Here is a 16,241-nt window from a genome sequence, read left to right as displayed (position 1 = left end):
CTTCATGTTTTCTTAACAAAAAATTAAACTTCACACTTATCTGTGATGAAATTCATTAGGTAATGAGATGGCCATTCTATGTTTATTGTTGACCATATTGTTTATCGTATTTTGCTGCTGGCATCGGTATTGAATATCACCCTAATTTGTTGTTATCTGTAAATTTAGTTTTGTGTTATCATAATTACAAAAATTGAACTGTTAATATAAATTGGGAACAACACTTGTCTCTACACTGACCCCTGGGTATCCTTCCTCTCCAGTTCCAGCCACTCTACATTTCCCCGTACACTCTATCTTCTGTCTTGTGGCCAGTTGGCCATCCGTTCTGCTGCTTGACCCCTGACTCTGTGTGCTCTTACCTCATTCATTAATCCATTGTGTTGAACCTTATCAAAAGCCTTTTGAAATGTAGAAAAATTGCATGCAGTGTATTACCCCTGTCTAATCGCACAGTTATCTCTTTGAAGAATTGACCGAGCCTGGTCAAGCGTGACCGTAACACAATGTAGGTCAGTATAATTACCACTATAACACAACTCAAGCATCACCTGGATAATATGATGAAACAACTATCACGCTTCTTTAAAACTACCGAAACATTCATCTTTAATACCATTACGATGCTATGGTAGCATAGTGGTCTTTCAGACTATGGCTTCATTGCTGTGATACAATTTGAAATCAGCTGTTGCGCTTTCATAACAATATTGTAATCTAAGCGTTAGATGGGGTGGAACTTATCAAATGTGTTTCAGGAATAGACTGAAGCGACACAATCCGAAATGTCACCAATCCCTGTTGTCCAGGGATGCTGCCTGGCCTGCTGAGTTACTACAGCATTTTGTATCTTTCTTTAGGTAAAGGTTCCTTGGACAATACGTAGAGAGCCCTACAAGGGAGAGGGTAAAGCTTGAACAATTTTTAGGGAATTGGGCAGGGCATGTGACTGAAGTATGGGTGGGTGAGCCTTTTGGGACTAGTGCACACAGTTCCATTAGATTTTAAATAATTATGGATAAGGGCAGGGCTGGTCCACAAGTTAAAGTTCTGAACTGACACAAAGCCAAACTTTGATGGTATTAGACAGGAACTTGTAAAAGTTGATTGGATTGGGTTGTTTGTGGGCAGAGGGATATCTGGAAAATGGGATACTTTTAGAAATGTGATAATGAGAGTTCAAGGTATGTATATTCCTGTTGGATTGAAGGGCAAGGCAGGTGACAAAAAAATAGAATGCTGGTCAGCAAAATGAGTCATGGATCAGGTGCAGGCAGCAGTGTCTGCCCGAGGAGTATCGGGGATTGAGAAGTGTACATAAATCAGGAAAGCATAGGTTTAAGTTGAGAGGGAAAAGATTTAATAGGAACCTGAGGGGCAATTGTTCACACAGAGGGTGGTGGGTACATTAATAGAGCTGCCAAAAGAAGTAGTTGAGGCTAGTACAGTAACAATATGTAAACAAGATATGGACAGGTACATGGATAGGAAAGGCTTCGAGGGGTATGGGCCAAATGTGGGTAAATGGGACAAGCATGTTGGTCATCATGAACGAGCTGGGCTAAAGGACCTATTTCCGTGCTGTCTGACTCTATGCTAATGTCGTGGCACTGTAACTGTAACATTAATGACTTAACACTAATGTTGCTGTAACACCCTGAATCATAACATAGTGATGCACATAATAATATGACAAACATTAATGTTACATTGATGAATTAGTGCACAGAACTGTGCCAGCACATTTTTCTACACACTTCAACAAATGCCATATTGCAAAATGCTAAATCTAAGGGGAGGGAGGAGAATATATTAAATAATATAATTAATGCCATAGGCTTCACCATGTATTAATTACCATGTGGACATCTGTATTATGATCCTCATTGCCGAGCTCTATGGTGAAAAGTTGGATCCCAATGTTCAATTATATTCAGCATTAGCAATAATATTGTTCTCCCTTTCTGCTCCCCCAAAACTAGGGGTTAAAAATGTATTGTGACATCCTCATCCTTAGACACTGAGAAACATTTGCAGTGAATACGATGGGAAATTAACTGGAATAAATCTGGTGCAAGCTCCTAAATATCAGAACAAAATGAAATTCAGTACTCCGAGGAACAGTGTTAATAAAATCAGTGGTCTGCCTTCATTATTAACACTCCTGCTATTGATTGCCTCCTCTGAAATGAACTGGCAGCCGCTAGGCAGGGTCTGCTGAACATCACGGGTATTCCAACTACAACAGGCTGCCTACTGAGCCATGCACAATGCCATTCAGGGGAGGAAGCAGCAGAAGTAAGCCAGCCAAAACAATCGGGAGGCAAACTCAACTTCAAACACAGGCTGACACCAGTTATCTGTCTTCACTCTGAGCCCCGGGTGTTCCTGTGGCATAAAACTTCTGCTCCCACTTACCGTCTGACTGTCAGCGTGCCTGACACCTCCAGCAGAGCGCTGTCCCCGCACTCTCCCTTCCCCACCCACCCCTCTGCTGGGAATCGTCGGGAGCCAGTCTCATTATCTTTCAGATTTATTCCAATCAGCTGTAAAAAGCATGAAAGCAATTCCAAAGGATTACTTTTTGGGGCAAAATTAAAGCAACTCTTTTTTCGTGGGAGGAGGTTTGAACCTCGTGACAGCTGATGTCTCCCATGAACAATTTATAGCAATGATATTATTAGAGTGGGATAATAACACAATTCTTTTAATAATTTAACAGAGAAATGGGAGTCAATTTCACTAAAGAATGAGTTCACAGCTTCCAACCCAATAGTTCCCCAGCTCTGCACTGCCTGCTTCTATCTCCATTCCAATATCCACAAGCAGGACTGCTCTGGCAGACCCATTGTTTCTGCTTGCTCTTGCTTCACCAAACTCATCTCCAAATACCTTGATTTTATCTTGTTTACCCTCATCTAGTTCGACCTACAACAGAGTCACATTACACATTCTGCAGCATTTTAATAACTTTGAATTACTAGGCCCCCATCACCTCAATCTTTACCATGGACGTCCAGTCCATTCCCCACCAGGAAGGTCTCATGGCCCTCCAGTTCTTCCTTGAACCGAGACCCAATCAGATTCCCCCTATTTTTACTCTCCTCCACACTGCACATTGTGTATGTGTATGTGACAAATAAACTTGACTTGACTTGACTTGACTCCATCTAGCAGAACTTGGCCTCATCATCAACAACTTATTTTTTGATTCCTCTCACTTGATTGAAGTTAAAAGTGTAGCCATGGGCACTCACATGGAGCTGAGCCTCCCTTGCCTTTTTGTTGGTTACGTTGAACTGTCCTTGTTCCAAATGTACACTGGTTTCATTCCCCAACTTATTCTCCACTACATCAATGACTTTATTCAGGCCTCCTCCTGCATCCATGCAGAATTAATTAATTTCATTAACTTTGGTCCTCACTTCCACCCTGCCCTCAAATTCACTTGGACTATCTCCAACACCTCTATCTCCTTTCTGGATCTCTCTATCTCCATCACCCAGGATAGACAATGTACTGACCACTGCTGCAAATCCATCCATTCCTACAGTTACATTGACTGTACCTCCTCCTATCCTGCCTCTTGCAAGGACACCATCCCTTACTTTCAAATTCTCCATCTCCGCTGCATCTTCTATATGATGAGTCTTTCCACACTAGGATATCCAAAATGTCCTCATTCTCCAGTAACTGTGGTTTCCCCTTGCTGTTGTTAATGGAGCCCTCATTCATCTGTCCTCTGGGTCCTGTAGTTCTGCCCTCGCTCCCTCCACCCCCCAGACAGAACAATTTCCCTTACTTGTCACCTTTTATCTCATCAGCCCCTGCATCTAAAACATAATTCTCTGACATTTCCACCATCTTCAATGTGATCCCACCATCAGTCACATCATTCATACCCACCCTTTTCTGCTTTCCGTTGACAACTCTCTCTGCAATTCCTTGCCCTGGTTTACTTATCCCTTCCCGCAAAATTTGCCCCTCCCCAGTTACTTACCCCTGCAATTGCAGGAGATGAAACACGTCCTATACCTCCTCTCACACTTCATCCAGGGACTCCAGCATTCCTTTCAGGTGAGACAGAGATTCACCTGCTACTCTTCATATTTCGTATTTGGTAATCCTGATGTGGCCTTCTTTACATTGGTGAGACCATGCCTAGACTAGATGACTGTTTCGCCGAACAGTTGCATTCTGTCCGAGAAGGTCTGCTGGATCTCCCAGTTGCTAACCATTTTACCTACCCATCCCAATTCCATTCCCATCTCAACCTTTCCTCCATTTTCAGAGTCAACTGAAGGAACAGCATATCATATTCCACTTCAGTAGCTTACTACTCCATGGTATGAAAATGAAAAACATTTCATTTTCCAACTTCGAGTAATACCCCCCTACACCCCCTTTCTTCCCGTGAACCCCACCCCATCCCTCTGTCTTCCCCTGAACTCCCATTTCTCCCACTAAATCCTACTGCCTCAGTCATCCTGCTCCTTTTCCCTCTTTCATACACTCATCCCCTCCATTCCTATGTTTACCTCCCTCACCTGTATCCACCCATTCCTTGCCAAACTGTCTGAAGAAGGGTCTCAACCCGAAACGTCACCCATTCCTTCTCTCCAGAGATGCTGCCTGTCCTGCTGAGTTACTCCAGCATTTTTATGTCAATATCTATCTTCGGTTTAAACCAGTATCTGCAGTTCTTCCCTACACTATCCATGTACCTGTCTAATTGTTTCTTAAACGTTGCAATTGTTCCTGTCCCAACTACCTCCTCTGGCAGCTTGTTCCATACACTCACCACTCTTTGTCCGACAATGTAACTCCTAAGATTCCTATTAAATCTTTCCCTCTTCACCGTAAACCTATATCCTCTGATTCCCAATTCCAACAATATTCCACAAAGGTACCATCCTTTTCCTTCTTAATTTATTAACCCACATGGCAACCTTTCCACAAAAATCTGTTAATTACTTAGTCTTTTGTTTGCAATTATCCAAATTATTAGGCAGCCCCATTCACTGTTCTCCAGGCAGCTGACTCCCTTGGTAGCTAACCCTCTTGGAATTTTCAGGGATGCTAGCAGCCAATTAAAACATCCCAAGGCATCAAAGCATATGATTTCCTATATTTCTTTCCCATTCATTAGATCCAGAGACAATGGAGAAGAATTGTAGAAAGTGAAACCCTCAAGGTCAGTGTGAAGAACCCCACCGCCTCTCCCCACCCTGATACTCAGAATCCATATCCAAGTGGGCACCACCATTTATAATTGAGATCAGGCCAAATTTCATTCCCCATGAAGTCATGAAACATATTCAAGAAGGAAATTTATATATTTCTTAATCCAAAATAATCAAAGGAAATGGGGGATGAATCAGGAATGTATTGAAGATTTGGTTGTATTCGTGAAGGTTGGAAGGGTCGAATGACATGCTCCTACTCCTAGTTTCTACATCTCTATGATTCAGCACCCACCTTACCCTACCTTACAAGGTTATATTTAGCCATGGTTATTCCTGCTACACGTAAACATGAAAAGATGCCTTGGATGAAAGTGCTGGACATATAAATGATCCTCTGCTGTAGACTGTAACCTCATGAGCTTCAAACATCAGACAATTGCTCTCGTTGTTGCTAAAAGAGACAAATGCTACAAAACCAAACACTAGCTTTTAAAAAAGTTTAGGTCAACTGGTTCAAGAACCTACCTATTCAGATAAAACAACCGAAGAATCTCTTTGCACTGTCATTTATCTGGCTTGCTACTTCATTTCCAAACTAACCCAGTTGGTTTAACCTGATTTCATTTATCTAATATTAATTATGGCATACTTTGAGCACATAACCCAGCTGCCAAGAACAATAAAATGAGTTATGGCATATTTACATTCAGGGCATAAATGATCTTGCATCATTGATCAAATGCCGCCAATTCTGAGAAAGTAACTTGCTTTATTCTAATGTGCCCCAGAATCACCCATGTGGGGATAGTTTGCATTGCACAGTGGCACATATCCAGGCCTTTATTGTTGAGTGCTGCAAACCTAGTGCTTCATCCTTAGTTAAGCAGTTCATATTTCATAGTTTTGGCAGTTGACCATACAAGATAATTTACTCCTCTGAATGATTACCTTAATTAAAATGTCATGCTGACAATTTTTATCCAAACAGATTAAGCCGGTGCTATTCACATTGTGTGTGGTTGTAATAAAAAAAGCAAGTTCTAGAAGTTCAGCAGTTTCTAACACTTGCCACACACATTTCAGATGTTTGTTTACAAACACATTGACTTTCTATACAGCTCGTACTGCAAGCCAAAGACAAAAAGATTATTTATTCAGACCTTTTCAACACCACAGGATATCCTACATAGCTTTACTAGCAATAAGCAACTTCTTTGAAGCTTGTTCCCTGTTGGAGATAGGGCAGCCAATGTGTGCACGGACAGGTTCCTTTACCCTGGTACTGATGTGTTTTTTGTAACAACTCTGTGGGATAAACGTTGACCAAGACAACAAACAGAATTTCTCTACTCTTCAAAATGTTACGCATCACAGTGTCTCTTAGATCTGTCCAGGAAGGCGAATATGGCCTCATTTAACCCATTTCAAAAGGTTTGTACATCCACCAGCAAGCATTTTTAAAGTAATGTGGAGGGGCATTGGTCTAGACATGTTTGTCTTAAAGGCATGGATGTAGGTGCATTCCCAATAAGCCAGGAAAATTCCTTTTCAATGGTAAACATTGTGTTCATAGTGTGCAGCTAGTGGTATTACTTAAAGACCTGTCCCACTTAGGCGATTTTTTAGGCGACTGCCGGCGACTGTCAAAGTCGTAGCAGATCGGCAAAATTTTCTTTTACCCGACAACAATGACCACGACAATACCGAGTCAGGTCGAGATTACACCGTCTTCGGAAACATCACGATATTCCCACGCGGTCAATGCTTCTCCGGCGTCCTAATTTTCGCTGAAATCACTGACAAGTCGGTAATTACTTGAGAGTTTTGAAATATAACATCTTGCCCAGGTACTTGAAAACCAAGCTTCACGGTAACAAGGCATAAACTGGAATGGCTTCCAGTTTACTAATAGCAGTGTTAAGAAATTTAATTTTTAAAGTAGTTAAATGGATTTTTGTGCGGAGTGTGGGCTTTCTTTGAAAATGTACGGGAGATGCATATCTGGTTTCTGGGTTGCATATCTGGGTTGGGAGCCTACTTTAAATGTAATCGCTGATGGCCATAAACATCGCGAAAATTCCCATGCTTACCTGACGTCAAACTGTCACTTCCAATCTACCTGTCAAATGTCCTGACGGTAAATAAATTGGTTAAACACAAGTATTTTATGGTATCTTCAAATGACTTTACTTAATTTAATATTGCGTGCTTCTAAATGCACCTAGCAAACCTGGGGACAGCATGCGACAGCGCCCGCAATAAGCAACGATACCTGGCGATAAGCCAGCTGTCGCCGAGAAATTTCATACCGGATGATTTCTCAGCGACGCGCCGATCCACTACGATTCTTTGAAGACTCCTCACGATCAGGCCCGCGACACCCAGGTTAACTGTTGGCGACAGCCTAGTCGCCGGCAATCGCCTTAAAATCGCCTAAGTGGGACAGGCCCTTTAGCTTCTGAGAAAGACCTTTTTATTGATCAGGATTTTGCAATGACTCATAGGTGAATAATATTTCATTCATAGCAACAGGTGTTGCATCTTCTGTGGTTGTAGATACCTGGGGAGGGGGTGGTTTGGGTGGGATGAATTAACCAGGGAGTTGCGGAGGGAACGGTCTCTCTGGAAGGTGGAAACGGGTGGAGATGGGAAAATGTGGCTAGTGGTGGGATCCTGTTGCAGGTGGCTGAAATTTTGGAGAATTAATTGAGATATATAAAATTATGAATGCGAGATAAAGAGAAAGAGCATATTTCGTTTAACAACAGAAGGATGAAAAACCAGGTGTCAGATCTTAATAGTAATAGGTAGAAGGATCAGAACAGAGATGATAAAAAACGATTTTCCCTGGAGGGGCAGTGGGGGTCTGGAACTCATTGCCTGTAAGGTTAGTGGATTTGCCTATCAGATTTAAACAGCGCTGGGATGCATATTTGAAGAGTTTGACCTGCTGGGCGACTGAACCAGCCTGGGAAGGTTTGTTTCTCACTACACAATTTGTCTGCAAAATCCCCTCAAGGTATGCCTATTTTGAAGAGGTTCGCCTCCTCTCTCCGACAAGGGTTCTGCAACACTCTCTTTTTCTGCACCCTCTCTGTGATTCCGTCTCTCTCTCTTGTTCCCCTTTCCCCTGACTCTGAGTTTGAAGAGGGGTCTTAACCCAAAACGTCACCTATTCCTTTTCTCCAGAGATGCCCAATGACCCGTTGAGTTACTCCATCTTTTTGTGTCTGTCTTTGGTTTAAACCAGCATCTGCAGTTCCTTCCTACACACCTTTTAGTAGTCCAGCTCAGATCTTGTCTGGCCCCCTTGTTCTGGATTCTCATACTAAGAGGTATCTGTATATGTCCCACAGGATCAGTGAATAATTTCAAGCTCTTCGAGCACTTCCACATCTTTGTAACTCATGTGATATACACCCAAGGCTATCCAACTAGCTTTAAATTTAACCCTCTATCCTCCTGCAGAGAATCTTGCCTCTGGTCACTGATTCTAAATGTGTGCAGCTTCTACCTATACCCAGTTCTGCACATTTGGTTCCACTAAAGTCAGTGGATCATGCATGCTTCATCACACATTCAGGCCCAATGACCAAAGATAGGTTTCTCTTCTGCAAGTCCATGGTTTGAACCTGTACTGTACCCTACAGATTCTACACCAAAGGCAATTATAGTGGACAATAAGCATTCAGTTCATTGAGTTCATGGTGACTATCAAACAGCCATTTACGATAATGCCACACAAATCCCATTTTAGTCTCTCCACATTCCCTTCAACTCTCTATCACCTCAGGGGCGGCACAGCTGCACATCGGTATAGTTGCTGCCTTACAACACCAGGGGCCCGGGTTCGATCCTGACCACGGGTGCTTTCTGTGCTGTGTTTGTATGTGCTCCCCGTGACCGCTTGGGTTTTCTCCGGGTGCTCCGGTTTTCTCCCACACTCAAAGACATACAGGTTTATAGATTAATTGGCTTTGGTAAAATTGTAAATTGTCCCTAGTGTGTAGGAAAATGTTGTTGCACAGGGATCACTGGTTGGCGTGGACTTGATGTGCCGAAGGGCCTGTTTCCACAGTAAACTTTTAAGATACTTTTTAGTGTCTTTTAAAAGACACGTATTAGTATATTTAAACTGAACTATTTAAAAAAAATCTTTCAAATGAGGATATATTTTCATAATTTACCATTAATAGCTGTTATGATCTACAGATTCTACATCAAAGACAATTATAGTGGACAATTAACCAACCAAACTCTGCATCTTTGGGATATGGGAACAAGCTCACAGTCACAGGGAGAACATGCACACTCCAGATTGAGCGAGGATTGAACCTGTGTTCCTGGTTCTGTGAGGCAACATTTCTACTTTGTGCACAAGAGTGGTGCCTGCTATTATACCCCTGAACAGGAGAAAACAGTCATCAGTTTACATGTAAAATTATTAAATGTGCCAGCATCGATTGCAGGGTTTGTTTTTCTATCACCTTTCACATGGGGAGCTTCACAATTTCATTATCAATCGCTCTCATAATCTTTTGTCTCCTTGTCCCAGGTCCTCCCAACAGCACAAAATGTTTACCTTCTTCCACTTTACCCTTTTCTGTTCAAATCATAAACAGCTTGATCCTTAAGACTTAACCTAATCTATGAATGGGAAGCCGCACCTAGTCTCAAGTGCTTTATTCCAACTCCTGGACTCCTGCTAACTGTGTGGGAAATATGTGCAGAGTTTCTTCCAAAGGTTATATTCGTTCTGAGTCACAGCACCATGTACTGCATTCTAAATGCGATCAACTCACTGTTTCAATAGACAATAGATAATAGACAATAGGTGCAGGAGGAGGCCATTCGGCCCTTTGGGCCATTCAATGTGATCATGGCTGATCATTCTCAATCAGTACGCTGTTCCTGCCTTCTCCCCATACCCCCTGACTCTGCTATCCTTAAGAGCTCTATCTAGCTCTCTCTTGAATGCATCCAGAGAATTGGCCTCCACTGCCTTCTGAGGCAGAGAATTCCACAAATGCACAACTCTCTGAAAAAGTTTTCCCTCATCTCAGTTCTAAATGGCCTACCCCTTATTCTTAAACTGTGGCCCCTTGTTCTGGACTCCCCCAACATTGGGAACATGTTTCCTACCTCTAACGTGTCCAACCCCTTAATAATCTTATACGTTTCGATAAGATCCCCTTTCATCCTTCTAAACACATTTCCTTTCATACATCAAATGTTCTTCCCCATTATAATACCGGGTATACATTTTCAGCCATTTTTTGATGTTATATTTGAATCTGACTGCTACATTTTACGGTTGGTGCCTATAATCGCCAGATACAAATTGCCCCAACCACTTTACCATCAAAATATGATTCAGAGATATCCCTTTGGGTTCAAAAGAAATGACCTGCTTACCCAAATTTAAATCTATCTGCCACAGTTTTGTCCATACACTTAATCTTGCAATGCCTTGTATATTTTCACAAACCTTGCTATATCCCCAATCTTCATGCATTGACACATTTCAATCAATTTTTGCAAAGTATATTTTTATTCATGACAAAAGCAGGGATTAGGTTTATTTTACATTGCTGAGTAATCTGCAGCTTGAGGTTAAGTCCGCTGCTTTCTTTGACATAACTAGGCACTGCCTCAGGAAGCCCCTTCACCTTTCCATCCTTCTACACAAAAGGTGGCCCCATAGCAGAAGCGTCCACGTCACTGAAACTGGAAGTGCCCTGAGCTAATTCTGCTACCACTATTGTTTATTGTACAAGTGATGGCTCCCACTGATTGTCGCCGGAAGCTTGCGCGAGTTTCAGGATGGACGATGACAGTGATGTAACATTTGAAACATGGATGATGGACACGAAAGAAGACACAAGAGGTTTGTCAAAATTCAGCACCCTCACGCGCAACTGGTGTATTCATTGTTACTGGTCCTGATGTGATAAATTTTCTGAGTGCAAAGGTTTCTTGTCGCAACACTTGCAGGGAGTGTGGCTAAATATAGCTACATTAATAGAACCGGGCCACATCTCAGACACAGACCAGAAGTGTTTGATAGCAACATGGAGAACCAAGGCTCCATGAATGAATAAGCTGCAAGAACAGGGAGAGTGTGAGGGAGATTTGCTGGTTCAAAAATATCTTTCCTACTCCGGTTCCCTGTAGCTTTTGCCTGTTCATCGAGCATAAATATTCATAATACCATTGTAAAATAGTCTCCTTACATCTGTTCTCAGAGTCTTTAGAAATACTAATAATCAAAAAGTGGCGAGTCAATGAAAATCCATTGGAAAGACGGCTGGAGGACTTGTTTGTTTGCACATGACATTTTACAGCGGAGTGGAGCCTGTTTAATTTGAGCAGAGGGCAGATGCTGAAAACTTTAAAGTTTGTAATCACTACATAAAATATACTGCATTGTGAATATCTAATTCTGTTCATACAGATTTTCACTCTTATAACTCAGTTCATATGAATACTGCTGTCTCAAAGTAAAAACTATAGCCCCTTTGTAACTATTGAGGGTTTTGTGTTTAATCATCCAGAACGTAATTCAGAAATGATAATATAGACAATTATTGAAACAGCAGGCAAAGATACTAGATAGGAGAAGGGAAAGAACTGAAGCCTAATACTCAATCCAGATGAGGAGAAGCGTGGAACTTAATCTTCACGAAGAGGATGTCACTGTAATTACAGTTTCTTATTAAAAAGTGGCATTTTACTTTCGAGGTGTTACCTCTCAGCTCCAGCAGTTAGCACTGCAGTTAGGGAGGGTGGCCTGCTCGGTCATCAGGATTTTGTTGGATTGTCAGCAGATTAACTCCCAGGATGGTCATGAGCATACACTCCTCATAGCAGGAGGAGTAGAGTGAAAGAGAAACATAACCCATGTCCTGATGATATACACAGTCCCTGCAATCTCCCAATCTCAACTAAAGGTATTTCAGCACAGAATGAATTTGGGTGTTTTTTGTCATTTATTTAAAGTCCAGATTCAGGACCTTGGCTCGGTGGTAGTAATCCAATTACTGTCCTTATAAATGAGGGGAGACTCCAGTTTAATGCCCGTGAGGTATGGAAATGGAGCAAGGTCTCTGTCAACAGGAGGCATAGTGAAATACGCAGCATTGCATGCGGCCCACATTACCATAGCTGCATGTTCTGCCCTGGTGATTCTGTCCTCCTGCTATCAGCTCTTCCGCCAGTGAAAACAGTAAAATGTAGGAACCCTTAATGGGCTTGATCGGTCAAATGTGGAGCTGCCGTTTCCCCTGGCTGGGGTGTCTGGGACCAGGGGTCTGTCTCAGAGAAAAGTGTTGGCAATTTAGGGCAGGGATGAGAAGCAATCTCTTCACCCAGCTGATAGTATGTGTTTGAAGTTCCCGACTCCAGAGGGCCACTGACGCTTAATCATCGAGTGGGTTTAAGGCAGTGATTCATACATTTCTGGATATTACGGAATCGGAAGCCATGAGGTTAGTGCATTAAAGTAGCGCTGAGGGAAAACGTCAGTCATGATTTTAGCAAATCTAAGACTAAGTGTGAGGGATCCATTATCCGACACCTGCTTCTATTTCTTATATCGTATGTATTAACTGTATGTTTTTTCCTTTTGACTTTACAAATACCCTTCTTGATCTCCTCTGTTGAATCTCCTTCCACCTTACTTTCCATATAATTGAAGTCTCTAGCACCAACCCAGTAAAACGCTTCTGTACTCTCTCCAAGCCTTGGATTTTTCATAAAGAGTGGTGCCTAGAATTGCACCAGCTGAGTCCTCACTATTGCTTCATATAGATATTGCACTCTATTTCTGCTGTTTCTTTATTTAAAGCCATTTAAAGTTGTCTAGAGCCATGGTTCATTCTGAAAGTTGTATCTGACAACTGAACTGAATCAAAGCTTGGAGTTTCACTCTAAAGACAGAGCAGTATAAATCTCTGGCCTCTGTCAATAAATCTTACCTGTCATGTTTTGCATGCCGAGCTGCCTCAATCCAAATGTTCCATCTTTCTTGTAGTTCAGCAGAATAGTCAGCGCGTATCTCTCCTCATACAACTTTGTTCCTCGAATAATTCTCAGATTTTCCAGGGGCAGGTATTCGAACTGGTTCAGAGCAGCCAGGATATATCCAGTGACCTCTCGAATGGACTGAAGATGAAAATAAAACATACACACAGTAGGGTTAGAAAATCATCTAACTACTATTATCTTTTGGAAATCGCACACTAATAGTAAAGGGATGGGAGCCAAAGAGTGCCACCAGCTCTGCCTGGGTGCCAGTCTCCTGAAAATGGGTAACACAGCAAATATAGTTGCTGCTTCGCAACTGGGTTTGACACTGAGCATCAAAGATGTCTGTGTGGAGTTTGCTCGTTCTCACTGTGACCGTGTGAGTTTCCCCAAGATGCTCCAGTTTCCCTCCACATACCAGGATGTGTGGGTGAGTGAGTTAATTTGTTTTTGTAAATCATCCCCAGTGTGTACATTAATGGGAAAATAGAACTGTAGGGGTGTGCATGAGAGAATAACTTGCAGAAATACAGGGCAATAAAGGGAGGAAGAAAGGGTTCAATGGGATTGCTGGCACGGACTGATGGACTGAATGGCCTCTTTCTCTGGTTTAATTTTACAGGAAAATAAGTTCCAGCATAAAAAAAAACAAGCACACAGTGGATCTCAGCTGGTTGCTCACACTGTAAAGAGGGGGTGCTGAATTAGGGGGCAGTTGGGGATAGGAGATGTGATAGAATGGAGGAAAATCAGCCTCTACTGGTTTAGATCATTGTTGCAATTGTATGTGTGGGTGTATGTGTGGAATGCATTTGCAAATGTGTATGCATGTTCGTAGGTTTGTGTGTATGTGCATTTGTGTTGCATGGTTATGGGATTCTGTCTCTGAGTGTGTGTCTCAGTGTGCATGTGTGCATGTATGTGTGGGTGTGTCTGTGTGTGTGTGTGTATGTGTCTGTGCGTGTATGTGTCTGTGCGTGTATGTGTCTGTGCGTGTACGTGTCTGTGTGTGTATGTGTCTGTGCGTGTATGTATCTGTGCGTGTATGTCTGTGCATGTATGTGTCTGTGCGTTTATGTATCTGTGCGTGTATGTGTCTGTGCGTGTATGTGTCTGTGCGTGTATGTGTCTGTGCGTGTATGTATCTGTGCGTGTATGTGTCTGTGTGCCTGTGCCTGTGTGTGTGTGTGTGTCTGTGTCTGTCTGGGTTTTGTTAATGTTGTCCAGGGACAGGATCAGCTGTGAGGAGCTAGCAGGTGGCTTCTCCGAGGCTGAATGGACATGTATGGATGAAGTGCTGCAGAAACAAAGACAATGTGCAGACAATGCTAATGCAAAGTCATTGGCTTGGACAGGAGAGGGGAGGGAAGACAAATGAGAGGTGGAAACTGTGAGAGAGGAGGAGGAAGCAGAGGGTGAGTTTCTCAAAGAAAGGGCAACAAATGGTCCATTTTTTTGTCCAATTTATTCTCATGTCAACAGCTTGGGAGTGTAAGAAATTCCTTTCGACAAACAGCAGCAAAATGGTCTACAGTGCTTTCTGACCCTTCACTCCGACATCAAAAGCTGCAGAGCTCAAGTCAGCTATCAAGGGAGCAATTGTACATCAAGGGAGCAATTGTACAAGGGAGCATTCCATCTCCAAGACACAATTACCCTTTAACAGGTGACTGCCCACCTCAGTGTTTGTCATCATCAGGTGACAATTCATGGACTTTAAACATCTGTGGTAGATTCTGTGGGTCAATTTCAATAATAGAGAGCGCAGAGCTGGTTTGCTGTGAATAGGGTAGTGTGGATGGAGTTGATATTGCTGGGATGGGAATATATTGGTGAACTGATTCGGCTTAATCCCAGCCTCAGTGACTTCCTGCCACCAAAGTCTGTAGTTACTATGGATCGTCATGCCAGCTGTAGAGGAAAACACAACTTCCGAGTTCCCCATTGACCATTTAGTACATTTTTCTTGTTTAAAAGGAAAATGAAAACAGTTCTTACAATAACATGGCATAATATCATAAAAGTCTGGAGTGACTAGGCTTGTATACACTGGAATTTAGAAGGATGAGAGGGGATCTTATTGAAACATATAAGATTATTAAGGGATTGGACACGTTAGAGGCAGGAAACATGTTCCCAATGTTGGGGGAGTCCAGAACCAGGGGCCACAGTTTAAGAATAAGGGATAGGCCATTTAGGACAGAGATGAGGAAAAACCTTTTCAGTCAGAGAGTTGTAAATCTGTGGAATTCTCTGCCCCAGAAGGCAGTGGGGGCCAATTCTCTGGATGCTTTCAAGAGAGAGCTAGATAGAGCTCTTAAGGATCATGGAGTCAGGAGGTATGGGGAGAAGGCAGGAACGGGGTACTGATTGAGAATGATCAGCCATGATCACATTGAATGGTGGTGCTGGCTCGAAGGGCCGAAAGGTCTACTCCTGTACTTATTGTCTATTGACTTAGCATGGAAGAGTCCCGTCTTATATTCTGCATTTTAAAACCTGCTCATACCTACTGTTGTATATGAAGAATGGAAAGATGCTGGTTATAATCCAGTTATAAAACTACTCAGAAACATCCACGGTTTTACAGTAGGTTAACGGCAACCCACGGCATTTTAATTTCTGAGGGCTGGCCATTGTTGCAGTGCAGGAAAGACGATTAGTGCACAGGGAGCTCACGCTCACAGCAAATAGAAAAATAATATTTCTGTCAACATTTTGTTTTTGTGTTCTGGAGTAGGATGATGCCAGTCTTCTGACCGGGAGTTTAGAGTGCTGCCAACTAAAGTCACACACTGGGACAGGGAAGGAGAAATCTACCATGATAATGGGAAGATTGTGCAAAACCTAAATCTTACTTTTTTCAGCTAATTACTGCAGAACAAATAAAAACGAGGGCTACTATAGTCTCACTGGTTTCTCTAAACACAACATATGAAATTAAGACACGATTCGGCTTCCATCAGCTCCAAGTTCCTGCCCTCTCCCCGGATCTCTTGATTCAGTCTAAAAACATCTATTGATCTCAGT

At 42.4% G+C, this 16,241-nt stretch overlaps 1 protein-coding gene across 7 annotated transcripts in view; it reads right to left on the bottom strand.

The window, feature by feature from the left end:
- The window catches only part of erbb4b (erb-b2 receptor tyrosine kinase 4b), a 741,684-nt gene that overhangs the window by 352,637 nt on the left and 372,806 nt on the right, over positions 1 to 16,241 (bottom strand). For all 7 annotated transcript variants that reach the window (XM_078403687.1, XM_078403689.1, XM_078403688.1 and 4 more), the window contains exon 3: positions 13,163 to 13,349. In XM_078403687.1, the coding sequence (XP_078259813.1) occupies positions 13,163 to 13,349 (187 nt within the window). The remainder of the gene's footprint in view (positions 1 to 13,162; positions 13,350 to 16,241) is intronic.

The sequence above is a fragment of the Rhinoraja longicauda genome, chromosome 8 (genome assembly GCF_053455715.1).
Source record: "Rhinoraja longicauda isolate Sanriku21f chromosome 8, sRhiLon1.1, whole genome shotgun sequence".
NCBI classification, from domain to species: domain Eukaryota; kingdom Metazoa; phylum Chordata; class Chondrichthyes; order Rajiformes; family Arhynchobatidae; genus Rhinoraja; species Rhinoraja longicauda.
The sequence above is the reverse complement of the archived record's forward strand: the minus strand, read 5'-3'. Positions and strand labels throughout refer to the sequence as shown.